At 45.2% G+C, this 26,695-nt stretch overlaps 1 protein-coding gene across 1 annotated transcript in view; it reads left to right on the top strand.

Annotated features, from left to right (window-relative positions):
- The window catches only part of SDAD1 (SDA1 domain containing 1), a 551,728-nt gene that overhangs the window by 40,843 nt on the left and 484,190 nt on the right, over positions 1-26,695 (top strand). The window contains exon 3 of the mRNA XM_069626295.1: positions 10,334-10,432. Coding sequence (XP_069482396.1) covers positions 10,334-10,432 — 99 coding nt within the window. The remainder of the gene's footprint in view (positions 1-10,333; positions 10,433-26,695) is intronic.

Raw genomic sequence — 26,695 nt, forward strand, 5'->3', positions numbered from 1 at the left:
CCAAACCCCGGCGCCCACCTAGCGACATGTCATCATACAGGCCCCTGTCGCTCATCAATGTTGATGCCAAGACTTTTGCTAAAGTACTGGCAAATCGAATGTTGCCCCTGGTCTCCACTCTAGTCCATCCCGATCAGAATGGTTTCATTCCCCAGTGGTCCACCACGCTGAACCTCTGCAGACTATTTAGTATAATAGCACAGATAGACCCGGGCAGAAGCGCAGCAGCTGTAGCCCTTGACGCCGAAAAGGCATTAGATTCTGTATCATGTGTCTACCTTTTCACGGTTTTGGAAGCGTTTGGGGTGGAGTCGGCATTTATCAGATTCGTAAGGCTGCTCTATACTGCTCCGGGCGCCAAAGTCTGCACTAATAGAACCATTTCTGAGATGTTCCAACTGGGTAGAGGAACTCGGCAGGGTTGTCCCTTCTCGCCCATCTTGTTTGCCCTAACTATTGAGCCTATGGCAGCTGCGGTTCGGCTGAGACACAGGGAAAGGGAATTAACATGAAAGGCTCTATCCAGCTAATCTCTCTTTACGCGGACGATACTTTACTCTACGTCCGCAAGCCAGAAATAAACATAGCACCCATTATGACTGACATACACGATTTCGCAGATTACTCAGGATACGTCATCAACATCACCAAATCGGAAATATTCCCGCTCACACCCCACACTAAATGCCCTGCGAACGCCTGCGCCCTTAAATGGTCGGACCAATATATTAGATATTTCAGGGTGTTAGTGTCTAGGACCAGGCAAACCCTCTATGCGGACACCCATGAGAAGGCGCTGCAAACATTGGGCACCAAGCTACAGATCTGGGAACACCTCCCTATATCCCTGTACAGCAGGATAGCCCTACTTAAAATGATAGCTCTCCCCCAAACTACTATATTTTTTTGTAAATATACCCATATGGCCGGGTAGAGACTTTTTCTCGAGACTACGGTGGCTTGTAGTAACCTTTATATGGAACGGGAAGGCGGCCAGAATCGGGTGGGAGAAAATGACAGAGCCCTACGACACTGGAGGCATAGCGGCTCCAGACTTTGAGCTCTATCACCTTGTCGCACAGGCACAGTTTGCAAAATATTGGTACGAGGAACCTGGGGGTTGCACCACACACCTGGGTGGAAGCACAAACTATATTCCCGGTGGACATTAAGTCGGTCCTATTTAATTCACGTCATAAAGACACCTGTGATTACGATCCGGTTAGCTGCACGGTCAGGGCCTGGGGGGCATTATTTAAATGACAGAAGCTGGAAACACCATACAACCCAGAAGTCCCCTTGTGGAATTTTCTGGGCATCCCCCATGTCGGATCCGAGTATTCAGGAAGGCTGGGATCCACACATGGAAATGAAGGTGGGCGATATGTTCATAGATGGTAAATTTGCAACCAGAGAGGTCTTTACTAGAGTAATGTGGGATGGACCACTCAAAATACTACAATACTACAGAGTAAGGGCCGCATTTCAGAAAAGATGGCCAATGTTCCCAGATGAACCTCCTCAACACCCCTGTACACAACTCGTCACAAAGAAGGCTGGGCTAGGCATTTCTAAACTATATGGGGCAGTACAGGCCCACACCCCCTCAGTGAACCGGGTCATGGACAAATGGAGCAGATATTGTTCACTCACAAAAAAGGTTTCATTGAATGCAGGATTACGTTTGATACAATTTAAACTCCTAAATAGGTTACACTACACGCCAGCTAAGATGGCAAAATTTGCTTCGGAACATGGGGGGGGGGGGGGGGCGGCGGCGAAATGCCCCAAGTGTGGGGCCTTACATGCGGACTCCTTTCACATGTACTGGAAGTGTCCAGCTCTCCTGAGATTCTGGGGAGAGGTGGCCGAAATTACATAGATACCCCCACAGCTGACCCCCCAGAAATATTTATTTGGAGACATTGGCAAGTGCTCGGAGAAAACCAGGAGGCTATTTAATATCGCATGTGCTGTGGCTAAGAAATGTATCCTGCAAGCCTGGAAGATGCCTGTGCCACCAAATGTGACCACTTTCCTCCGCGAACTTACATACACTAATGAATGTGAGGAACAATTTGTTTTGACTTTGCCGGGGGCAAGCCAACCAAAAGACATATGGGGCCCCTTCCGAACCTATCTGTGTGAGTTTCTCTCAGATGATGAAATGTCCATATAATGTTGAACGTAAATGTTTTCTTTGCCTATCGACTTGTGTTTCTTGATGGGGTATGTTGCTGTAACTGTTGAGACCACCGTTGAACAAGAGTTAAAAAAAAAAAATGTAGTCTCGCCAGCCAATCTGCTTTGAGCAAAATGTCCCCGAGATGGTGCATCCCCTCCATCTTGAAGTACCTGTAAACTATCCCGCTGTTCAGTACCTTCAAGTTGATTACTGGCCTGGATTTCCCTTTCCTGTGTACCAGGAACAAATTGCTGTCTCAACCTGCTTGCCCTGGCAGACCCCTCTATTGCACCATTCTCTACTAGGTTGCTCAGCTCCGTATTGAGTAGTCAGCCCCCCCACCCCCTCCAGCCCCCGGACATCTCGAGTATCGCTGAGAAGCGCTTCTTATGCAGACAGCCCACAAATTCTAGCTTGAAGCCTGCCACTGTCTGTAGCACCCAAGCATCACATGATGGCTCCCGCCATTTGGCTATATATTGTCACGTCTTGCTTCCCACCCTGGGTTAGCGTTCGTGGCGAGCACTTACAGGTGGCAGAAATCTGCCGTCTATATCCACTGTGTCATCTACGTCCGCACCGACCTCTTCCTCTGGATGGGAAAAATGTCTTGTTGGTGACTCACCCAGTACTGGGCTCTGGGTCTCTGGGGCCTCCATGTGGAGCTGAAGCTGGGCCATGTACTGTGCCACCCTCGATGATGGAAACCACTCTGTAGATTTTTGATTCCTTATGCTGTCTAGGTCAAACATATCCATTATATGCCCCCCCCCCTCCAGTGCAACTCTGGGCTGCTGTGGCATTAGTTTAGGCTGGCTAGGAACTTCACTGCTTAGGTCCACCACATCATCCTGCTAATCTTCTCCTCGTCGGAGGTCAGATCTCCTTCGTTGCCGTCCCCTTTATTTTTCACCCCAGTTGCAGGGGGTAAGAGGTTCGGCACCACCGTCCTCCCCAAAAGGTACTTTTTAATTTGCCAAATGGGTCGGCTACCTCCCGGGGCATCTTGCTAACCCCAACTTTAGGACCCGGGGGTGGGGCGGTAGAAGAGGGCATTCTCTTCCAGGTCTTGTCCTCCCCCTTAGAAGTCACTCCTTTCTTGGGGTATTTGGCTGATGTGCCCTTCCCAGGGCTGAGCTCTTTCTTTTACTAGGAGTTGTGCTTTTAGCAGCAATGAGCGTCTCCAGTGCTTGGAGTCTATCCAGAATGGGCTGAACACCTTGGGACACATCCATAACTAGTGAGTCCCCAGGACTCTCTTAAAACCAACCTATAGACTGGTCCTTCCTGCTCCTCTGCCTCACTGTTTGCAGTGATTGAGCTTTCTTGCTCCATTTGCAAAAATACACAGGAAAATATATATATTGGTCGGAGACCTGTGTCCTCACTTTACTCTGTGTTTGCGTGCCTTTAGTTTGCCTGAACTCTGCAGGCTGCTTTTTTTTTTTTAGAGAGAACAAGCCTCAGTGACTTTATTCCCCATGGACTGCAGCATGCTGGATGCCCCACGAAATAAATGTATGGCCTTTCCTCTAATCTCAGGGTAACGCTTGTGATTGTAACCGGATGAGGCTTTGCTGTAATGTTAGCTGACTAGGGAAACCCCCTGCGCTCAGGAACGCCAACGCGTAACACGTAAGCTCTCACAGGGTCCTTTCATTCTGGTTGGTCTGTTGCTTCTCTCCTGACGGTCGACTCTTCAGCTTCTCCACATTTGCCTGTCGCCTCATCTCTCACAAATCCCTCTTCCTTGTTCCCCCCCGACCCTCCCCGCAACCCTCCTCTCCCCAGCTCTACTTTCATCTCCTGCTTCTAATTTCTCTGCCCTCCAACTATTGTCCCTCTCCCTGTACTAGGCCGTATGATCTCTCCTCTCCCTCATCAGTAACTCAATCATTCACACCCCATTTGCTACCACCCTCTTGGGCCCAACGCCTTCTGTTCACTCTCTCCCTGCACTCAAACAGACTCTTCCTTCTCCAGCCAGAACACCCTTTTCGCTTGTCTCTTGGGCCTCCTCCACCTCCCCCTGACCTCGCCTGAACACTGTTCATCCTTTTCTGCAGCTGCAGACTTTTTAATTGCCCTGCCTTTCCTGCTGCATAGCTGCACCCTGGGATAGGGGGTGAGGGGACCTCCCCTTTTCAATCTTCAAAATGTTCTCTAGTCTTATCCATTTTGATCTGGAAAGTCATGTGCTCAGAAGGGTTGTTTGTTCTGGAATGGTCTCCTCTCCTGGGCGACTACTTCTTGTAAAGGTTTTGGGACATGTTCCTCTGTTCCCTGCATTGCCTTCGCAATCTCTGTTCCTCTGCTGTTGCCCCACTGGGGTGTATGGTGTCTCAGTCTTCTTTGGAATGGGAAATACCAGTACATTAACACAATGAATCCGACGACACCATCCTGGGAAGCTGAGCGCTCAACCAAACATCTCCTAGATCTTGACAATTGTTCAAATGTAATTCCTAGCTAATGTGTTCCTACTAAGTACATATGAACAATTTCTTGTAAACCATGACACAATTCATGAGTCATAGTGGACAGAATTTAATACAAAAGTGGAGGAGGACAATGTGCACTAAACTGGTCTGCTGATGCATTTCAGACCTAATCCATCCTTAGGGCGACCATTGTGTCCACACTTCTGTGCAATCTTACACCACTTTGTTTAGGCACACAACGAAGGATGAGGCTATATTTATTCCACGTAATGAATGGATTAACAGTGGTACAGATTGTACAGAACTTGGATGGGTAGGTCAACCGGGTATCCCTTCCTCTTAATCTGAGGAATGCAGTCCTCTCCTTTCTCCAGTAAAGCCTCATGCGGAAGCACACTCAGCACTGCAAGACAAAGCTAATAACCTCATCAGGCCAGAGCAATGTCATGCATGGCTACCAATGCGCTCAGGTGTTGTATTCAATCGTATATGAAATTGAAACTCTGCGTGTGTTCTCCGTCTCTAAGCAGTAATGCTGTGGGTCACATCTGGCGGTAATCCAAAAAGGTCATCTCACTTGACATTGCTAAACCTCTGGGATAGGCAACCTATGGCTGTGGTAGACTGAAGTCCCCTCCTTTACTCCATGCCATTCTAGCCCACCCGACAAGGTTTTGCTATAGCCTGCACCCACTTCCCCAGCAAAAGAAATGGACTAATACAATCCAAACTGCATGTATCCTGGAAATTCCAGTTGAGAGTTTTTCTTTAAACAATTTACTCTATAAATAGATGCAAGTCTAGACAGCCCAGAACAGTCAAATCAGCCCACTTTGGTATCATTATTGGTGAGGGAGGCTGGTAGTTTAATCCTTAAACATCTGTAAACCGTACCACTGTTCAGAGGCCGAAAGATACAGTATGGTGCTGTCAGAGATCCATCCTATCCCCATCACTATGCCATCTCCCCAAAACCTCTATAAATGGAAAACTATAATTCTTCTGCCTACAATATCTACTGTCAGTTAAAGTGGCAGAATGAGGTTGTCGCTTATCAGAATCTACGCTGACTGCTATTTGCAAAGCCCTTCCTAAAGCTGAAGATGGAGCATGACCCACCATTTGAAAGGAGTTGACGATGCCCCTTATATATTTTTGTTCACCTCTGCCAGCTGAAAGGGGGTTTTGGGGACACGTCATGCACCTGGTTAGATAATAAATGTGGGATAGCTAGCAAATGTGAACCCAATTGTTTTGTTTCCTGAAATACTCACAAAATAAATTTCGTAAATAGTCTTGTTGCTTGCTCAAGTGTCCTCGTCCCACCGTCCATCGCCCTCTGCTATGTCGGCATGTGCATTCTCTCAATAGTAGGGTGTGTTGCAACCTGTTGATGGGTTTTAATTTATATAGTTGGTATCATGGCTATGTCATCACAAAATACACAAATTTATGTAATAAAGAAATTTAAAAAAGTGTTTTGAGCCACATTCGGGTAAGTCATTCTTGCATAGAGTACTGGCTTAATTTCAGCAGCGAAAGCATGATGCCTTAATAACCAGGTCCATTTACCTTGACACCCCACGTAGACCGAAATCACTCAACTGAAAAATGTGCAAATCAAAAACTTGAAGAGGCCAGAAGCAGTACCATTTTGCAGGAGCTTAGCACATTATTTTGTATCGGTTAGGTAGCCCTCACATTATGGGAATACCATGCAAGAAGCTCAGAGACAACACAGGCCCATCCCACATGACCAGGGGGTCCTAAACAGGGGGTTGGGGGGTGGCACACACTGGAGTAAACATGGCTCTTATGGTTGCAGCACAATCATGCTGCAGCCATTTCTGTTGGACAATCATCCATGGACTTTGGTATGGCTAGCCAATGCTGATCTCATCCCACAAATGTAATGGCAACTTGGACTTTAATTTCTCTGCCAAATCCATTAAGTGAGGTGTAACACATTTAGAAATTCAGTTTGCATAGAAAAAACGTGGTCTCCCCTGACCTCAAGGTTTGAGGTTTGCTCAACAAACCGCTCACGTTTCAATTAAACAATGTTTTCATTTTAGTAATCAAAAGGTGTGCTGCTCTCTGTAAATCAAAATGGCAATGGTAGTTTCTGGCTTCTGGACTTGGCACTTTGTTCCATGGACCGAGTGCCTCCAGCTTTGCAGCTCACAGCCATTTCAGATTCCCCTTGGCCACCCAATTAATGATGCTGATTGCTTTCCCAGAATAAAATAAAAAAGATTTCTGACTCCCCGGCAGTACTGTGTTCAGATGCTGCTCTTGTGTGTTACACCTTGCATGTAGTCTGTAGTTCACCGTCCCTGCTACCTTGTACACTGATAAGTTTGTTATTGGTATTTTACCTGTAGGCTATTTTATACAGTAATAGTTTATGGTAAACAAGAACTCATTGAAGGGGTGGTTAGAACCTAGCTCCCAGGTTTTCTAGGCTGCTCCTCTTTCCAAGTAGATTGCACCAGCCGCTACACTACCAATGCCGAGATCAAGTGTCTGTGTGTATACATAAGATTAACCACGCCAATATGTGCTTGGTGCCATATTTGCGGATGGCATTCTGTGTTTTTGCATGCTCTGCATGACTATTGATAGTGCAATATCTTGATAATGTCCAAAACCTTGTGCGGGGACAGTGTGATTTGCATCTTGTCCCACGCAGGGGAGACATACAGTTAATTTGTCTTGAGGTCTATCCGTGATAAGGGTACAGAAAAAGAAACCAATGTCTGTGGTTGGTCACCACAATAAATTCTTGCATTGCAGGCAAGGAATCATTGTGACGGCAGAAAGTACTAGTGTCATTTACAAGTTCTGTACCTGTAATTTAAATGTATTCTATTTTTAACAACTTTTGATAATATATATATTTTCAATCTACTGTATGGACGTTAATTGTGAGCTTTTGTCTGTAAAGTATTACTTATTGCCACCTCACGTTTCTCCTAAGAGACTTTTGAAAGGGCCTCCCAACAGTACATCAATTATAGTGCCATGTTCCATGAGCGAACCTCAAGACTCTGAGACTGATGTGGCTTAGTGGCCAGACTTGCACAGAAGATGTATGAAAGCCCTGGCTTTTTTGTTTTTATAAAATAAGAAAATGATGCAGGTAATTTTGGTTCTTGAAGGGCAGCCTACGCCTGCTAATCAGATTACCCCACCTCCCATTTTTAATAAAGCTCCCTGCCAAAAGCATTTTGCTGCACCATTCTACTGACCACTGCAACACCTGCTGTTGAGTGGCACAGAACAGATTGTGAAAAAGCCAGGGATTGCGTCCCTTCTCTCCAGGGGGAGCCACCCTATTTGGGACCAGGGAGGTGAGCCTGCTAAGCTTAACACCCCCAGGGTACAGGACAAGCACGATACCAATGCGGGTGCCACCCTGGCCACTTAGGGGATCAGGAATCCCCAGACCATAGTTTTATTCCATCTCCCGGTAACACAGAATCCCAAGTCTTTATTGGTTTTATGTGAATTGAACAAGGCAGTAAGGTACAGTGCCCTTAAAAATTGAAGGGCTTGGTTTCCGACTAGGACTTGTTGACACCTTTACAAAAAGAGCAGAGCCAATGGATCGAGAGAGCTCATTCTAAGGAGGAACGTTTGAGACCCTAGTGCAAGAAGGGAGAACTGGCCCAAGACAAACTCCAGCAAGCTGCCCTCACTGGCCGGAGCAAAGTCAAAAAGCATTGGGCCGTGCTGGCCAGAGAGACCACTTCCTAAGAGAGCACTACCGCTGGAAAGCAGGCACCTGGCAGCAAACCAAGAGGGTTGCCAGTCAATTCGTCGAAAAAAATTGGTCGACCAGACAAATGGTCGAATCAAATTGGTCGAAAACCATTTCGTCGAATTTTTTTTTTTTTCTATTTTAACCCTTTTTTTTTTTTTTTGGGGGGGGTCCCCCCCCAACCCCCTTTTTTTTCTCTAAAAACCCATTTTTTAACAAAACGAAAACCCAAAAAATAAATATATAAATAAAAAATTTTTTTCGACGAAATGGTTTTCGACCAAATTGCAGTCGACCAGTTTTTTTTCGACGAGTTGACTGGACACCAACCAAGAGCAGTTGGAGGGCGGTGAGGCCACACTATAAACTTCACTGGGCTGAGGGTCTGAAAATCCCAAGATGGGGTGAGAATGACAAATATCGAAGTAGGGGATGTGAAAGCCCATAGCCCACACGGGGCTGAGAATCTATGTACCCTACAAGGGGGTGAATACACTGACCAGTATAGACATGCTGATAAATCCCATAAATTGCACCAGGCCAAAAATGGTCCACCACAAGTGGATGAGAACGCTGAATATTGAAGTGGGGCTGGCAACGTCCATAGCCCAGACAGGGCTGATAATCAATTTACCCCACGAGGGGGTGAGGACACTGATGAGTACAATCAGGTTTGGAAAGCCCATAGCAACTGCTGGTTTCAGAATACAAGTACCTCACGAGAGGGCAAGGGCATGCCAAAGCAAAGTGCGTGGCAAAGTCACGAGGCCCATCCAAGTACTGCACAAGGGGGGTGAGAAGTGAATCGCAGAGAGGCTGAAGAGCTAGAGAGCCCAATCCGGGGCAAGATACAAAGTATGCCACAAGTCGACAGCAAGTTCCACCACCCAAGCCAGAGTGAACAGGATAACTATCCAAAGAAATATCCCAAACGGCTATGAGAAACCATTTCAGAGTGAGTGAGAACGCACATTTTTCTTTTTCACAGTGGTAGGATAGAGTAGGTTTGGACTGAGGACGGAGTTCCTTTTGTGAGACTTCCTGATGAGCACCTGTGTATTATTTTTCAGAAGAGGGAACACCTTGTATAAATAGGATGTGACGAATCTAGAGAATTTGTCCCTTTTTCTCCCCTAGCGGGAGCCATCCCAACTGAGAGAGACCAGCTCTCTTGCAACAAGACCTGCCTAAGTAAGCATTTCATGCCACCCTCTTTTACTGCACAGTTCCAAGTGTTTGCCCTGTTCAGTTCCCATATAACCAATAATCGTGTACAGGGCACCCCTTTAAAGTGAATGACTTGGTTTCTGACCTGTATTTATTGCCGCCTCTTTGAGAAACAAAACCAATGGAATCTCTCCTTCAATTAGACATGCAGTACACACTGAGAAAGCTCTTGGGATCATGGCTATGCACACAGAAATTATGTAGCAAACTCTGTGCTTCTCTTCAACCAGCTTTGTCTTGAGCAGTGGTACAAACTGCAGAATGTGCGCCAAATGCTACTTGAGGTAATTCATCTTTCCAGAGCTATATTTTCCTTGTAGTACTTTTGAAGGGGTATTGAAGAACAGGCAGTGATTTGCAATGTTACTGATTTTTATTAATGCTAGCCTTCCATTTCATGCTTTCCTCGACTTGTCGTCACACATCCTCCTAATGCCAAAAAACCTTATGGAAGCGGCAGTGTTTAAGTACTCTGAGTATCACGGCTGCATGTGTATATTCTACCTTGGTTTATGTGCCTGCTTTGTGTATGCATTCCATTAGACTTTGAACAGTTGCTAATATTTATCTTGTAGTCCATCACAGTTCTTTTTTTAATATACATTTTTCGCCTCATAGGTCCGTGGTCAACCTGCATTGGGGTAGTGTTCCGAAAAATATTTCATGGGGTTTGATTCAAGGTGATTGCATGCCTTCTAAAAAGTCGTTTTTTGACAGGTTGCCCAGTGTTATCCAGATTACCTTTCTGACTTCCCACAGCAACTGAGGGATCTCCTTTCCAGTAATCACACTCTGTTGGATGTTGATCTTCGTATGGTAAGTGACCCAAGCAGTGATTTGCATTTGAAATTCATGATCTGCACAATGACTGTTGTGTATGCTGCTTAGCACCATGGATATGGATTGAGGTTTAAGCTCTCCTATACTCGTGTTACGGCCTTTCTTCTCAACAATGATTCCCACTTCAGTAATACAAATTTGTCATCCACTTTTCTTATGTTCATGAGTGGAATGCCATGCTCTGGACATAATGCGAGTGTGTGGTTTGTGTGCCATGTTAGGGTTTCCTATGGGAACGTTTTTTTAAAAGGTGTTCTAGATTATTTGATGCTACAGGCTACTTGGTGACCTGGAGATGAAGGTAGGCTGTAGGTGGAGAGACTGCTAATCTTTAGCCCTTTACGCAGGCACAGCACAGACCCTCTTTCCTGAGGCTAGCTTCCATACGCCCACTTCCCCACACTCCTACGAGGCACACCTGATATGGGCCAAAAGCACACCCATTTTGTTTTACTGTCCTAGTTCATTATCAAGTCTTCCTTTGTAAAACTCAAGCATCCAAGATGACCACACCTGACCATGCCTTTTCTTATCCTGTCCTCCAACTTGACACAAGCCTCTTTCCCTGTTTTCCATGCCTAGACCGGCCCATTCCTGGTTCCGATATGTCACCCCAGTGAGACATCTCTTATTTCACCTAAGCACAGGGACATATAGAAATGGCATTCTTTGGGGTATGTTTAAAGTCAAATCTTGAAATCTCATGTTACTCCTCAGCCTTTTTGAGCTTGTCCTACCGGTCATCAATCTCCTTTTCTGCAGGGTCTCCACCCAGGGCTTTACTAGCAATGGAACTGTGCAATGTGCCTATAACTTTCTCTTTGACTGTCCGCGCAAGGTCCATTGCCTCTAAGGTAACAAGTAGCTCATTTCCCAGAGCAGGGTAACCTTGTTTGTGACCCACTGTCTGATGGCTGCTTTTTTGAAAAAAAAGCATGCTTCTGCAATCCTTTACCTTTTTAGGGAACCAAGTCTTGTTCCATGTGCGTCTCCTTAAAATGGTAAACTGGCTTCAGAAGGCCAGGGAGACTCCACAATGAGGTTGGGCTTACCCTGTAAAAATGTAAAGAAATGCATGACTCTATAAAATCAGTTAACATACCGACTCGCCAAAGGTCTTATTAGTGCTAAGGCAATCTAGACACCCACGTAGGGCCACACCTATCAAACATGGTGTAGGCCTACCGAAGGGCAGTAACCACTGATGGGAATGTCCTCTGAGTAGGAGGCAAGGCAGCTAACCACTGAAGGAAATACTCTGGAGGACAGGCAGATGTTTGCAAGGTATTGGGACTGTAGGGGCAACAAAACCCTATTGGAGTTGGGGCCTGGATTGAGAACAACTCACCCCCCCCACCCTTGTAGAGACAATGAAACACTGAGGGTTGGGGAACATAATGAGAACAACCCCTCCTTCCCAGGCCCCAGAAGCTACCCTATTCCCCAGCACCTACCTAGGTGGGTGGTTCCGGTAGGTGGCACCACTAATGTGTTGAGGTGGTTTGCAAGCTGATAGTTCTTTGGGTTCTGGGCATGGTTCCTTCTAGGGACATGAGTGAGGTCACTGGAAGGAAAAAGGACAGGGTGTACAGAAAAGAGGCAGCAGGGAAGACCCTAGCCAGAGAAGGGCTGAGGTTCTAGACCCCCTGTGAAGAGTACTGGCGGACTAGAACTGGAGCAGGCTCAAGACGTGGAGGGCCAGCAGAAATGAGCCATTAGCACACGGATCTTGCAAGCTTGCAGGCGGACTCCCAGATATAACCGGTTGTGAAATAATGAGCTTGCACCCAAAAGAGTGGCAAGCATGGCAAGTGATTGAGCAGAGTGAGAATTGAAGATGTAGCACAGTGGCGGTTGTGTATGTCCGAAGTGGTCACCGGCAAGTGTTGAAATGAGGGTACTGTGCACAGACACCTGAGAAGACAACTGGGTGTGTCGGAGTAGCAGTCCAGTTTCACAGGTCCAGTGGGTGCAAAGTATGAAGGAGCAGCAGCCTAGCATGTCTGGCGTAGCGTCCATGGTGTCGGCCAGGAGCGGCCGCTGTGTAGCGTAGGTGCAGCTGGGATGTTGATGGGGCGGGACTTCGGGTGATAGAAATGGGTGCATTGCAATGCTCGATTCCAGTGGCCCCTTGAGGGTCACACCGCAAGCGTCTGTGTGTGTTCGAATACATAGCCGCTTGCAGGCTTTTGGGGGGGGGGGTGGAGGGGGCCTGAAATCATGACCTTCCTGAGACTCCCAGTTTGGGAACTCAGAGGAGCCAGTACCTGGCATTCACTGCAAAGTCCACACCTTCAGTATTTTCTTGGAAAAAGCAAAGGAAGGTATAAATGTGTCGCCTATCCTTTATGGGGTGACCCCCAAATGTCTGCATGCTACTGTCGATCTGACTGGAAACATGCCCATGCCCGTTGCTGGCGCTTGTTTTGAAGCAGTAACGGAGGACTTTACATGTGGAAGATGATGAAAGCTTTACTGGGACAGTTCCCATGAGCCTTCAAATGATAGCAAAGTACTGCTGTGCTGCGCAGCCCAGCCTTCTTCATGATACCAGAAAGGGACCACCCCAGCAACGTCTTCCTCTGACTCTGCAAGCCAGCTGGGTGAAAAAGCACATGCTGAACCCTGTAGGATTCAACTGTGGTCTGGAGCATCAACTCTTTAAAAGTACTGGCTCTAGGTATTATCTCAAGCCTACCGCTGTCAGACACCAATTTGACTTCTAACGGGTAGGCCACTAGCCACCCCCTACACTGCTTTTGATATTAATATCGCAACCCCAGCAATCTAAGTAGATGCACTATACCCCAAGATCAGGTTTTTCTCTTAGCACTCCAATGAACTCTCCCTGGGTCCTTGAGTCCTCTACCTTGGACAGGGTTCTCGGGCTGCTTACATGTTGAATCATTACATTTATTTGCTGTAACCACGAGGCTTTCTGCTTGTTTGTCTACAAGCAGACCAAAACTGAAACTCGAGGCTCTGAATTTGACTGTTTCACTAGCCTGTCATTGTAACCAAAATGTTTCAGGAGCAGTGAGAATGTGTTTACTGTGTAAAAGTTAGGAAGGATACTAAATATCCCCCCCCCACCTTTGGGAACAGTAGTTCTCCCAAGAAAAATAACAGAAAATAAAAAGTGACACCCAAGGTGCTCCCAGCCACGTTGCACAGAGAATGTGTTGTGTAGCAAAGTCAATGACCAATGCCATTGAACTTGGAGGGAAGCATTTCTCCAAGAGAGTTACAAAAATAAACACCAAGTATCCCAAAAGATGTGGGGGGCGGGGGGAGAATTATTTAGTGTGGAAAAATGTTCCCACTCATTCAGGGGGAACAGACTGAAAATCCATAAATCCAGCAAAAAGTGTTGGGGGTCTCGCATGTAGAGGAGATTGCCCATAGAATATGAAAATCTACCTAACAATGTAACATTGCAATTGTTGCAAGAATATAACCTTGAATACCTTATCCCTTCTGAGGAATCGGTAAACCTAAAGATGCTATGCCTAAAAAGTTGCCTACCTCTTATACAAGCTGTGTTTTTTTGTTTTTTTTTAATTTTTGTTTCTTCCTTTCCAAAGTCACTACTATGGGTAGGACTTACAAAAGCCAACCTAGGGGTTGGCAAGGATATTCACAACACCAATTGAGCAAAGCCACTCTCTTAAGTAGCGTTCACCCAGCAGCAAGGATGAACAAATGGGGAAGAGGGTGCTGTTGTAGTACAGTTAACACTTAGCAGAAAAGACCCACACAGGTAAATTATAAAAAGAACACTAATTTTTACATGACTATCACAAGGCATACTTTATACATTTTGTGGTAAGAAAAAATACTTTGTGCTGTACATCTATCTATCTAGCTATATTAATTACGCAACTCACAGTTGGGTAACCCGCTGTTAGGGAGAATTCTCAGAAATGTGCTAATTCCCTTCTATCTTGGAGACCGCTAGCACTTTTGCTGGATTCTAGGACTTTTTAATTTTGACCCTGGAGAGAGTGAGACATTTTTCCACACTCATGTATTTTTCTGTGATTTGAACTCTGTTTCTTTTGGTTTTTGGAGTCTGCATAGGCATCCTTTTGCATTGTCACACAGCACCTTTAGTGCAGTGACGCAGGGAAGTCTTTTAGATTTCCCAAGGTTTAAATACCTTACTCTTGGATTAACTACTATTTCCAAGAGAAGTAAAGTGAAATTGACTTAACTTGCATTGTAACTTTCTAGGCCAGCACACACGATCTTACAATAGGGTGCTAGAGGGGTTACTCAGTACCCCTTTTGTCTAGCTTCTCATGTAAAATTTTTGTTACCTTTTTCACAATTAATGGCTGGTGGCAGTGGTTAATTTTTACTACCATGTTGTGTTTTTACTGCGGGCTGCATTCGCAGCCACACGGAAGCACCCATGGGAGCCATATTTGTCAAAAATGGCCCCTGTCCCCCCCCCCCCATTTCTTAAGTTCCTTCTTGAGATTTACTCTGTGCGCCAAACCAGGTTTGGTCCCTTTGTTCGTTTTGTCTTTGGCGGGCTTCATGAGTGAAACTCGCCTCTGGCTCTAGAGTGTCTGGTGGGGGCAGGAAGTGAAGGACGTGCCCGCAACTTCCTGTGCTTAGTCTCCTAGGAGACAGAAATGCACTCTTAGGAGATTGGCCGTCTGGCTGTCCGGCAAGGACAACCATTCTACTGGGTGACTTGACAGCTAGGCTGGAATGAATGGGAGAAACCTGCATAAGAGGCGAGGCTTTTTCGCTTGGAAGGCAGACTCGACCACTGGATGAAGGAACCTGAAGAAGAACTTTGGAAGAGACGCCTGCTGCAACTCCTGGACCGCTGGTTTGCCCGGTGAAGCTCTGCTGCAGTGCTGAAGTTCCGAATTTGCCTCGACTAGAGAAGCCCTGCAAGGTATGACTTCTCCCCTTGTGTTGGTAGGACCAATCGATCCCAAGACAAGCTCATCTGGATATCCTCTTGGTGTTGGCTGTACTTCAATTGCTGCTGCAGGAACCGATTGCCAGGGAGAGGAACACCAGAATCGAGTGAGTGTCTTTAAGTTGGACCCGAGCTCCAGGAAGATCCTCCGACTCCCAGGAAGCAGGACTGACCGAGCCTGAGCCACCTCAACAGATGTCAGGTTGCTTGATTGTCGTGAAGAGTATGAAACCTCTGTCCCCAAGTACCACAGAGAGAATACAAGATTACTCCCTATGCGATCATTGAGGCCACAGGTGGGTAGTTCTTGAAGCCCGGAACCACGGAATGTTGAAACCCAAGGCAGCTGTAAAGGAAAACCTTTATTAGCAATCAAATGAGTACAGTACAAGCAAACAAGCGGAATATAGAGCAGGGCTTACCTAAGCTGATGGGTGACGAAACCCAGAACCCTATGATGGTTGATAATTCCGTGGAGGGGCACGTGAGCTGGTTTCCCTGATGACAATAGGGAGAAGAACTGTAGGCTGGGTTAAAACCCAACTTGCCCTCCTGTAACTTGATGAAACGAAAGGACCAAAATCCAAAGTACTTGATAACGTAATGCAGTGAAGAGGAAAATGCCAAGTCCTATTTAGGGTAATCCAAGACAGTCCAAAAGGCGTTCCGAGTTCAAAATGATCCAGCAAACGGAGCCAAAAGATGTGTGCAAAGCAAATCCGAAAACAGTCCAAGAGTCAAGAGCCGTGAAACACAAAGTATCCAAACGCCGTACAGAGTCCTCCAAAGAACAGCTGTGAAGCGCGGACGTGCGGAAGTTCAGCGCTTAAGTAGTAGATGCTTCCGCATCACCTGATCCGCGAGTGAGATGGATGAACGCGTCACGTGACCTGCAAACATGACACATGAGCGTTGTTTAGATCTCAATGGTTTCCATGATCGCGGAAATGACTTTCTGCGCACAGCATCCTGTAGCCGGCGCCTGCGAGCTCCCTCCTGCAGACACCAGTGAAGGAACGGGGAACCCATGAGTCTGCATATGTGGCCCTTGGGGTAAACCCGCTCACGTGACACCCGTCCACTGTGAGTGACAGGAAATGGAAACCTGGCTGGGGTAACTGGTGCATTGTGAGTATTGTCTGACCTAGATGCTTGTGAAATAGGGACAGAATGAGGGGATAGCGTGACAAGAGTGCTGGACCCTAGAAGCAAGAAAACTCCTAATCGACAGCCAAGAACCGCAGTGTTGCTATTTGCGGCAGTCGCGAGAATCTGAAACACTAAAGTGCCACTTGTTTGAAGTTTGCCAGTTGCCATTGGTGAACGTCCCGTTGTGATGCAGGAGTCCCCAGAAGTCCTCCCTCTTGTCCCCACGACTGAGGCCCAGGAACAACAGGATCTGCAGAGCTGCACAGGAACGGAGGTCATCTGCTGCATCTTGTCTTCAACCTAAATGTACTGTAAAGTGTCAGAGAACTTACCTCTCATTGTAGATTTGCTTGCTCTTCTACTTCACAAGTCTCCCGGCTTGTGGCCCTACATTTGATTCTTCTTTTTCACCAAAGACTTTTAAAAAACATTGTGCAAAGACTTTTACTCACCTGCAAGAAGTGCTTCAGTCCACATAGACTTTTGCCCATTGACATTGGCTTATCCTGGTTCCCTGAATTACTCTTCTCTCCTCTGCTTATTGTGTTCCACCTATACTTCCAGGAAGGGGTTAACTTACTCTGCATTGGGGAGGGGGGGGGAGTCCAAAAGTATTTGCATGTTTAAGAATATTTGTGATCTCTTGTTTGTTCTAATAACCCTTTCTGTTGACACTCTCAAAGCCTACTCTGAATGTACAGTAATATATTAATGTCCACAGTGCCCTGGCTATTTAAGTCACCGGAGGGTGTAGGAACTGTCTTGTATGCCATCCCCAATGGATCTTTACTGATTCTGAGAAACCTAAGAGTGTGTATTTCTGAAGTGTATTTGAGTGTTGCTTTTGATATTGCTGCCTTCTGAAGAAGGCTTGTTTAAATGACTGGTAAATAAATTAATAATGGTTTCATCAAGAAACCTTGAGTATCAGTGTTTATTTGAATACTTGTCACTGTGAACTTCTGTGTAACTACCCTAATGCTCACAATGACTCCTCTTGCGATACGCCTGGCTGCTAGGCCAACCTACCAACCTGTGTAGTTCAGACTAATACCAAAGGTTGGGTACCTATTGCCAGGAGGCTAAGGTTGTTGTAGTGCATTCAAAGGGTACTACCCCAAATCTTTACCTAACAACCACTATGGGTTGCACACCACTTCAGATCAGTCTGTTATCTGAACAGTAAATGCATTCACCCAAGTCTGGGTAGATTATGCACATATCAATACATATGCCTTTTTAATGATATGGCATGTAGCACAACATACTAAAACTTCAGAAGTGTTGCCTTATCCTGTACCATATCTCTGGTTGTCCTCTAGATGTCCCAAAAGGTTGCTGAGGGGGAATGGTGAGTAGTTTGGGAGGGCCCACTCAGCCTGTGCAGGAAAAGTACTGACGGGCAAATGCAAAATGGGGACTTGCGGGTAGAGTTGAAGTGAAGTAGTAGCAGCTACCTACTCGGGTGGGGTTGACGTGGATGACCCACAGAAGTACTGACCCGATACCATCACTCCGTGGCAGCAACGGAGGGCCTAAGGGTAAGCAGCAAAAAACAAGGGGCGGTCCTGGGAATCCCTCTGCCGGCCATTAGTCTCGGTTACGAGAGCCTTACCCAGATTCTTTAGCTCACTATCTTTCACAGATGAGAAATATCCAAAACAAACAAGTCTTTGCCCTGTGGAAGTCCAGCACCGAAATGCCGGGCAATTCTCCTCTGAACAAGAGTACCAACAGCAATACCAGACACATGTTTGATTCTTGTTGAACCTCATCAGTAGGGTGGAGCTGTGCCTCTCTGAGAATAGAGAGCAAGGGCTCCACGTCTGGATTCCCCTTGCAACCTGGGGTGAGACCCAAAGTTAATTAAATTATGCAAAAAACAAGCAGGGTCCTGGGAGGGTAAGCAGGACTTGTGCCCAATGCCAACGCAATGTGGATGGAGCGCGGTTCAAGAAATCTAGGTGATCTCTGGGTGCGGGGGACAGGATGGGGGGGGTTAATCATGCCGTAGAAAGGTAGTAATAGTCCCAAGTTGCAGTAAATCGCTGGTGAAGACCAGCCTCATTGTTGTGGTTGCAGTGCAGGATCGGGTTTGTAGGTGTTCATTACCAGTCATCTTTAAGTTCCTGCGGACAGGGCCCTTTTCACAGTAGACAGCAGATGCTGCTGACAATGAGGTTCTTGGACCACATGTTGAGGATCTGCCAAGTATCAGACGTTTGGGCGAGATGGTGTCCGGTGCAGCAGTGATGCCCCTTCAATACATAGTCGGCCTCCAGGTCTCTCTAGTGACCCTTCCAAAGTTCACGAATGGCAGGTTCGAGACTGGTTAGACCCCCCCTGTCCACCAATGTGGAAAGATGAACCATCATTAAAGCAGGTAGTGGTGGTCCAATCATGGGCAGTTAGCTGCCACATATCTGCACAACAGCACACAACCCCTTGTTGACATGTGGTTTTGGACTACTCTGTCCCTCTTCCACGCCTGGGCACACAAAACATTGACCCAGATTCAAAGGCTCGATCCCACAAATGTGTATTACCTTATTTAGGAGTTTTCAGCCTCTGAGGGTAGGAAGAAGACCAAAAAGCAAAATGGCACAAAATAACGAGTTGGATCCTTGAGGAATAGCCTTTTCGAGTGTTTGGCATAGCAGCCCCTCAAGGGGTTTGTGATCATATGTATAGTGTGTGCATATTGTGGCATACCAGAAGAAAGACTTGGACCAGAAAACATACTTTTACTACAGGAGTTTTATTTAAATTGAAGAAAACCCTTTACTGACCCTATTGCTAATATGGAAGTTCCCTACCTAACCGGGTGCTCATCAAAATTGTGTGCACTGAACTAGGAGAGATTCCTGTAAACACTGGGAGATGGCAAATGAAAGAACATTTGAGGGGAGCCTACATTTCCTGCTTTCCTTAAGTTGTTTTTTCTAAGCAGTACAGTGAGTTTAGAAGTTAGGATTTTGGCTAGGTTTTTTAGTTTTTTTTTATTAGTGTTTTGGTGTATTATAAACCTTTCACATACAATCCATATTAAACATTAAAGTATCCAATACAATTCCTAGCTAAAACAGTTCAATACAAAGAATGGTCCATTTATATTAAAAACCTTCATGAATCGGAATTCATTTCCATTTTTGAGAAGTATTCCCTTCAGGTGGGGATCAAGAACAATTTTCCGGCATATCCGAGTAGGGGAGTTTACGGGGTAATTGTTAGACTTTATCAGAGAGGGGAGTACATGGGATAATCTCATTCCAATATTTCATCATGGTGAACATCGTTATGTTCCTCTAATAACACTAGGTTCCACCAATCCTCTACCTCCACAGTTGTCAGCGCAGCTATCAAATGATCTTTGAATTTATTTCGAATGGATTTCAATGTTCTGCATTCAATCATAAGATGTTTTGATTGAATCCGGATCTTCACAATATCTACAAGTCGGGGCTTGCACAGTCATGTGCCTTTGTTGGCCTAGTACTTCTCTCGTAGGAAGATTTAATCATAGTCTCATAAAGGGGTCTCTGTACCTCAGACAGGGACATTTTGTTAAATAGCGCAGCAGCTGATTTATTGAGCACCTTTCCTGCCAACAGATCTCTTTTCCTGGGTTTCAATCCAATCAAACATCACTATTTCCCTTTTTAACTTATGTTTTAGGATTTTCCGTTTAAGTTTCCAGAGGTCCAGAAGGGTGGTAGTGCCCCCAGTCTTTCATTTGTAAAATATCTATGGGTGGAAGATGGATCTATTACAGCTTTCCGATATACATCCAGCGATTGGAGTGACTGCAATGCCAGTTTGTATCTGATCAAGGCCACTGGAAAAGAAGGGGGTAAACGCAGTACTTTATACCAAAAAGTAGCTTCCAAAAAATCCCGGATTTCCCAAAATAAATTGTTTTCACTCCATATATTAAAATTGGTGTCACCTTCTGCTTGTAGAAGGTCAGCACTGATCATTTTCCATATATTTTGTGTAGTATTGACCCTTGTTGGGCCAAGCTCTCCACCCTTGTTCTCAAAGCTACTCCCATTTGTGCTCTCTGATGCTAGAGTTCACCATAACTCCCAGATATTTTATTGAATGAACTTGATCCAATTTCCTGGTCGCTAAAAATACCTGAAACTTCCCTTTGCGGTTCCCCTGTAGGACGATAATTTCCTGAGAGGTAGCGCGCTCCCTTCTTGAATATAGGCACTAACACTGCGTTTTTCCATGTAGCTGGAACTGCTTGAGTTTCCACAATGGTTGTGAACAAGTGCTTATAGAATTCAGTCCAAGCTTCAGGATTAGATTTCAAACATTACTTAGGCCATCAGGTCCAGGAGCTCCAGAGGAGTTAAGTTTCCTGATCAACATCAGGATTTCCTCTCAATCTATCTCAATGGCTGATCTCCCTGATTGAGCAACCTCTGGCCCCTCTCTTCCTTTCTCTACCCTTACAAAGTGAATGGAGAAGTGGGAGACCCAGGCCTCTCCAGGAACAGCAGTTACCAGAAGATCAGACTGTCTAGTTTGGCAGTTTTTAAAATGGCCCACAAATTGCATGTATTTTGATCACAAATTGCCCTCAGCATAATTTCAGCATTACTTTGCATACATTGAGCTCATGAATTCAGTAGCCAGTTCCTGTATTGTTGCTTCCTTTTATTCATACCTGAAATTCTGTCTTGGGAGTGGAAGATGCTCTTTAAAATCTGCTTGGTAGATTTTCTTTACATCTCCTAGTTCATTATTGTACGTATGATCATTTATGGAAGTGATTTTGGGCCCTTTTCCGTCTTGGACTTTAAACGGGAGCAAGACCCAGTCATAATCTAGCGCTTGCTTCCCAGTCTCACACCTTGTTACAAAGTTAGATGTTCTTCTCTGGACATCATTTGGGTGGATACAAAGTCTGTTTTTACACATAGTTGGATGTAAATGAGGGGGAAGTGTTTGTTTTATTATTTGTAATGCGCCATCATACCCTCGGGTAACAGTGCACAGCATTTACAAAAGATTGCGATTGCTTGGTTACAACAAGAACAAATATATAGCATACAGTAATAGGAGGAATATAAACATATGTACAAGCAGGCATAGATGGGTACGATAAGCATGAGTCTGATCAACTACGCAGCTGGCTATGATGGGAGGCCTACATTTTCAACCATGAAATGACCTTACCTCGGAAGTTCTGATAGTGCAAGTCCATTCTGATGGGTGGAGGTAGAGAGTTCCACAGTTTTGCTGGTTTGACTGGGAAACTGTCGCCCCCTATGGTAGAACATTTAAAATTGGGGACAGAAAGGCAGTCTTTGTATACTGTACTTGTTGGTCCCAGGGAGGTCTGTCTATGGAATCTGTCGATAAGATGGATGGGGGCGGCATTGTTGAGCGATTTGTAAGTGAGGCCGTTTTTAGGAGGATTTTGTCTTTGATAGTAAGCCAATTATTCTGTTGACGATATGCTCTCTTCTAGAGACGCCCATGCTGCTCTAAGAGCGTTGTTCTGGAGAGTTTGGAGTTTGCTGGTAATGGCTTTGGAGGACCCAAGATAAAGAGCGTTGCAGTAGTCCAGGCGGGATAGCATGAGGGCTCTGTCAAGGGTTAAGCAGCTGGTGTCAGACAGGAAAGGTTTGGCTGCACGGATCAATTTACAGGTGTAGGCCGTGGAGAAGGCTAGAGATTTAGCCCGTTTGAGAAAGGAGAAGGTGGAGGCCAGGTAAAAGCCCAAGGTTTTGACCTCATGTCCCACATTAATGCTATTGTCATCAATCGTGAAGGAGCAATAGGCAGAGCCCAGTTTCTTCAAACTGGTAGTAGTACCTAGAATTATGAGTTCAGTTTTATCATTCAGGCATAGTCCATGTGTGGCCATCCATGCCTGGATGATGATGTACAATCTATTCACCAAGGCCAAATCCTTTCCATAATCTCCAGAAAGCGGAAGGAGGATCTGGGTATCATCCGCGTAATTAGTGTAAGGTGATACTGAGATGATCCAAATCATCAAAGTGGCATTTTCCGACCCTGCTGTAGGCTATTCAATGTCAGGGTGACCATTTGATGGTCACTATTGTTGATGGGAACTACCACCAAGAGCGCAAGAGACAAAATCATCTTAAGGGAAGCAAAAATGTAATCTAAATTTGCGATTACTGGCTATCCGCCATGTTGGAATTGCGGGTATATCGCCTGTTAATTGGCCGTTAAGCAGATAGATGAAGCGTATCAGCAGTTCCTTAGATCATGTTTGGGCCTTTTTCGATATTAAGTGCTCTCAAGGATGAGAGCCATTTTCATCAAAGTATCGGATATTCAAATCGCCACACAAAATTACTTCTGTGTCATTGAAGCGAGTGAACCAATTATCCACCCAGTTCATAGTTGTATCTATAAAAAGGGCGTTGTCCATTGCATTGCGAATTCAAGTACAGGTTGAAGATAGCCAGAAGCTTCGAGGTGCACTGCGCCAGGTCTGTGCATTCCACTGTAACTATCTGTGTGAAAGGATTGAGGCCTTCAGCAGATTTTAATACCAATAAGCCAGAGCACCGGCAGCCATAAAGACCTTTGTGGGCAGATTTAAATATGCCATGTATCCATCACCTGGCGGAAGTGTCCACAGCCACGTCTTTTGGAAACACAGGATGTCATAATTCGACAAGACTGAACTCCCCAAGTAGATGCATAAAGCCTCTAGTATTCCAGGTGCACAGCTTCAGGGATGACACCCATTTCTTTACTTGTTGCGCATTTTCTTTTGAAATTTCCACGGGATTTGAGTGCATGGCTCCTTCTCCGCATCGCTCTGCCCTGTGAGGGTTCTACTACGGATCTTGATGTTTCTCGCTATGGTCGGTTTCGTTTTGTCAAACCTAACAGTTATCCGTGAAAAATCTTCTGTCTCCAAGGTCTGTTCCTTCCGTTTTGGGGGGTGTAGCAGGTGTTTTCTTTTCCATTCTGGACTCAATGATAGGGTTTCCGTTCAGAAGTTATTTTATTCCCGACGGAATACTTTTCCTTTACACTTTGGAGTCTCGATCTCGAGAGATCCTTGGATTAGTCAAATCCCAAGGGGAGAAAGGGAGTTGCCATCTCTAACAAAACTGCTTCAAACAGTGGCGATGATGGGTGTAAAATGGTCCAATCTGACCTTCTTTCTTCAACAGATTATACAATCTTTGTCATCCAAATCAATATACCCGAGTTTCGGTGTGTAGTGGAGAAATTTTGGGACGTTGGCTCGATTTAGAATCAATCCATCCTCTGCTGTCAGGATATGTTCTAGCACTACAGTATAATCATTCTGCCCATTTTTGGGAGATTAAGAATGAGATAGTTTTAAGTTTAACTTCTTTAATTTCACTTTATTCACTTCTTGATCAAAGCCTTTTGGGTGGTTAGTTGAAATTGGAAGGCGTTTCTCTTCCAACATCAAAAAAGGGTCTCTGGTAAGATTTTGAGGTTTAACTTTGTAAAAGTTTTTGTGGTGTTTGGGGAGCAAGATCTTCTTCGCCATTTGTTTTTCCCTCTGAGGTATCCTGTATCATTTCAACTTCTAAGGCTGGTTGAACAGCCATGTCGTCCATCTCCTCCTCAGACATATAAACTGATAGATTTAGAGCGTATGCCTCATTTCTAGTTAGAGATATTCAGAGAACTACGTTCCGTATCTAGTTGTCCTGTTTGATTAGGACGTGATATCCTTTCCATTTCCTTTTGACAAATTCTGTCTTGGCTCTGGAGGAATTCTCAAGTTTCTTAGAAAATCTCTTGAGCCGTTTGATTTTGGTTTTTCTCCCTGTGGTTTGTTCATATTTCTTTGAATGGGTTCCTTGGTCTTTATGCCTGGCTGATGGATTGTCAAATAGAGGAAAGGTTTTTTTTTTTCTTAGCTTTCCAGAGGTCGGGTCCATGATCTACAATAGGAGGATTCACGTGCCCTTGTTGGACAGTGTGCTGCGGCTTGATGGATCGATGATCTTCCACAATTGGACGGCATAGTTCTATTTGTCACCTTCTGGTTTGTGGAACCAGCCAAACCTGAGACTATGATAGCCTGGCAAGGATTTCTTGCGTCTCCTGTGGGATGTTTTTACCCATGCATCCAAGCCCTACCACAAAACTGTGCATTACTGGCATTGAAAACATCATGATGGCCAGGACTCACCTGAAAATGCACAGGGAAAACATGAAAAATAGGTTGCCATCCATTTTGCCTCTGTCCAATATTAATACAAGAGACCATTGCCAGGACCTAACCTTGGGCTACACGCAGAGCTAAAACCAGTGCAAGAAAGATGGTGCTGTTCAAAATCCTTTCTTTTTGAAATGTATTAATTCAAGACAACTCCAAATAAAATAGGTGCAGTACCGGCATTGGACACTAACCAGCGCTAGCGGTCTGAACTCTGACAGGAGAACGAGCCAGCCTGGACTTCAAAGCCTTGCTGGGTAATGGACATTCTTAACACCTGCGGTTCCCAGAAGACAGTCTGATTCAATTAACAGTCCAAGAGGCTGGGAAACCTTCTCACCTCAGAGACCCACACCAAGAGGCAGGATATCACATGGCCCTGTTGATTGAGAGGGAGGGGACTTCCCTGCAGCCTTCTGGACCCAACACAATAGACCCTTTCTATTGAATGGGGTATGCTGATTTCAGGTGTGGGCTGTAAACAGTGCCCTACCAGCAAAGGCCATGTGACCATCTGACTCCCCAAGCTTCTGGGGGCGGACCCAGACACTTTTATGAATTGAATTGAAGGCAAATATGTTTTATAAAAATACTGATAACTAATTGTAACCAGATGATAGAAATGTACAACTTTGAGATTCTTAAAATGACAATTTTACTCACGGTTCAAGGCTCAGCTGGTCGCTCTGTTATGTTCTGAGGCAAAACCCCGCTAATTATTAATACTACAGACACTGTGTTTATGCTAGAGACACAGTAAATTACTGGAATATGTGTAGAGAGATGGTGTACATCTGTGTAATTTTTGGTAAAAATCCAATATTGGAAAACCAACCAAAAAGCTAAAAATGTTGTCATTTCTTAATCCAAGCTCTTAGAAATATCAGAGTTGGAACAGAGACTACCTTATGTGATATATGTGTGTATGTAATTTCAACAAATTGTGTATCTGGGAAATACGTATTTGGATCAGAAATAGATTTGTGTGCAAATTGACAAGGGGAGTGTTCTTTCTTTAAGCCATAATGACACCTGATGACTCACTCTGACACACAACTCAGTTCCCCAATCAAGGGGGAGAGGAAAACTTGGCCAATGATAAGTTGTGAGGGGCAGGCTTAGTTATGCCCACGCACACCCATTTTCAAAACACATAAAAAGGACCACTGAAATCCAGGTAGGGACATTCATTTTCCAACCTTCAACTGAATTCCTGCGCAGCACTCCGACGGAGAACGCCAGAATCCAGAACTCCAGAGATCCAGACTGACTCCAGAACAAAAACTCCAAAAAACTCTAGAACCCACAAGCTGAGAACTCTTCTCAGCAGGCCTTCAGAATCCAGCAATCCAACCAACTATTCTACAGCCGGGCGAGCTGTTGGATTCTTTGCTAAGAACATTTGACAGAACCAGTACCCAGAAAGCAGTGCGGTATCCAGAATCCACTTGATCCAGACCAGCAGAACCAGAGACCCAGACCAGACCGCTGTGAACCGAACCGGTGCCTGATTGACCCGCCGAGCAGAGAGAACCGCAGCTAAACTTGACGAGACCATTCCTTTCAAATTTATAGTGTGAGTACCCAGCTAGAACTGTGCAGAACCCATCTCTTAGGTTAAAATAGTTTGAATTAGATTATTTTAAGCTATTTAGAACTGCATCATAAGAACTCGTGTGGCCATCCTGTTGATTCAAACCTTCCAAAGCGCATCTGTCATTCTGAAACTGTAATTTAATTTCTGAAAAACTGCCCTCACAAAATCGCCCGTATCTTTGTAACCGTGCATCCTAGGAACGTAATTGCGATCGCTGCACTCGGAAAAAGTGCCGCGATTTTGATATTTTGCTTCATTTCACTCCCGTGTAAAAATATCTGCCCTTTGCTTCCATTACTGAAATCCGTTTTCAACCTGATAATCCCTCATTAATCATTGTTAGTGTGGACC

The sequence above is a fragment of the Ambystoma mexicanum genome, chromosome 6p (genome assembly GCF_040938575.1).
Source record: "Ambystoma mexicanum isolate Mex_15411 chromosome 6p, UKY_AmexF1_1, whole genome shotgun sequence".
NCBI lineage: Eukaryota > Metazoa > Chordata > Amphibia > Caudata > Ambystomatidae > Ambystoma > Ambystoma mexicanum.